Genomic DNA, 1,350 nt, shown 5'->3' on the forward strand with positions numbered 1-1,350 from the left:
CGCGTAAGATTGCAAACCAAAGTACTAAACAAATATCCATAACATGTTCATCCATGTACAATCAAATTACAAGCTCAACATCCATAGGTCACAAAGACAAATAAACACGAAGCAGCCGTAGTCCTTACTTAAAAAAAAAAAAAACACTTCCAAGACTTTTTTGCCAAGTGAACTTCTCATGTTAAGCTAATTAGTACTACCCTGAACTAAAAGATCTTTGCAATTGATTTCTTCAACATCAAATCCATTTCATGGTCGGTCTAGTCCAAAATAAGCTAATTTTTTAACCTTCCTCTATTTAGGGCGGGTTAGGTATTTTTTGCTCGAATTGGACCCTATATTGAAACAAAATAATGAACAAAATTAGGTATGGAAATCATCAATTGGTTAAAGATTATAGAAATTTGGGGTCCAATCTTGAACTCACTTAACATAACACATTTTTATATAAGCTCAAAATCCAGGGCGTAAATAGTAAATACCAAATATCCAAAAAAGAAAACAACATACCGTTGGTATCCAGAATTTGGCGTCGTTTATTGGAAAACGACACATCCAGTGTCATAACGAAATGTCGAAATTACCCTCGGCCCCTTCATCTACAGTCTACACCCCTAACTAAAACCCCTGATACACACAACAATTTTTTTCAGAAGCTGCTTCTTCACTGAGTGAGAGAGAGAGAGAGAGAGATTACCAAATGAAAACCCCCAAAAAGGAAGAACAAACTATTTGAAGAAACAGAGAAAAAACCCCAAAATCCAAATCTCCTAAATCCCCAACAATGTCTTCCATAGCCACCAAAATCCCCACCACCACCAGGTTTCTCCCCATGCTCTTCGCCACCAACCTACTCTCACGCGCCTCCCTATCCACCGCCACGGCCGCCGGCACCGAGAGCCGCTCGCAGAAGCTCGAGCGAATCGCCGACGAGCTCCTCGACCTCACCAAGCTCGAGAGGCACGACTACGCCGTCCTCTTCCGCCTCAAGATGGGCCTCGACCGCTACGGCCCGGCCGTCTCCACGGCGCCCGGCCCGGCGTCGGGCGGATCTGGAGAGGCCGGCGCCGGCGAGGCGAAGGCGGCGGAGAAGACGGCGTTCGACATAAAGCTGGAGAAGTTCGACGCGGCAGCGAAGATCAAGATCATTAAGGAGGTTCGGTCGTTCACCGATTTGGGGCTGAAGGAGGCCAAGGATTTGGTGGAGAAAGTCCCCGTCGTGCTGAAGAAAGGCGTCACCAAGGAAGAAGCCGGTCCGATTATCGAGAAGCTCAAGGAATTGGGTGCTACTGTGGTATTGGAATAATAACTCAAGACAAAAAAAAAAAAAAAAAAAAAAAAAAAAAAAAC

General features: G+C 44.7%; 1 protein-coding gene across 1 annotated transcript; it reads left to right on the forward strand.

The window, feature by feature from the left end:
* Window positions 1-660: 660 nt before the first annotated feature.
* On the forward strand, window positions 661-1,315 carry LOC21383849 (50S ribosomal protein L7/L12). The gene has a single exon (XM_010111295.2). It carries the CDS (start codon window positions 785-787, stop codon window positions 1,304-1,306), a length of 522 nt encoding a protein of 173 aa, XP_010109597.1. The 5' UTR covers window positions 661-784; the 3' UTR covers window positions 1,307-1,315.
* Window positions 1,316-1,350: the final 35 nt, after the last annotated feature.

This window comes from Morus notabilis, unplaced genomic scaffold, assembly GCF_000414095.1.
Source record: "Morus notabilis unplaced genomic scaffold, ASM41409v2 Scaffold10944, whole genome shotgun sequence".
Taxonomy (NCBI): Eukaryota; Viridiplantae; Streptophyta; class Magnoliopsida; order Rosales; family Moraceae; genus Morus; species Morus notabilis.

Coding starts and splice junctions, on each gene's coding strand:
- LOC21383849 (XM_010111295.2), top strand. CDS start 785: ATGTCTTCCATAGCCACCAAAATCCCCACCACCACCAGGTTTCTCCCC.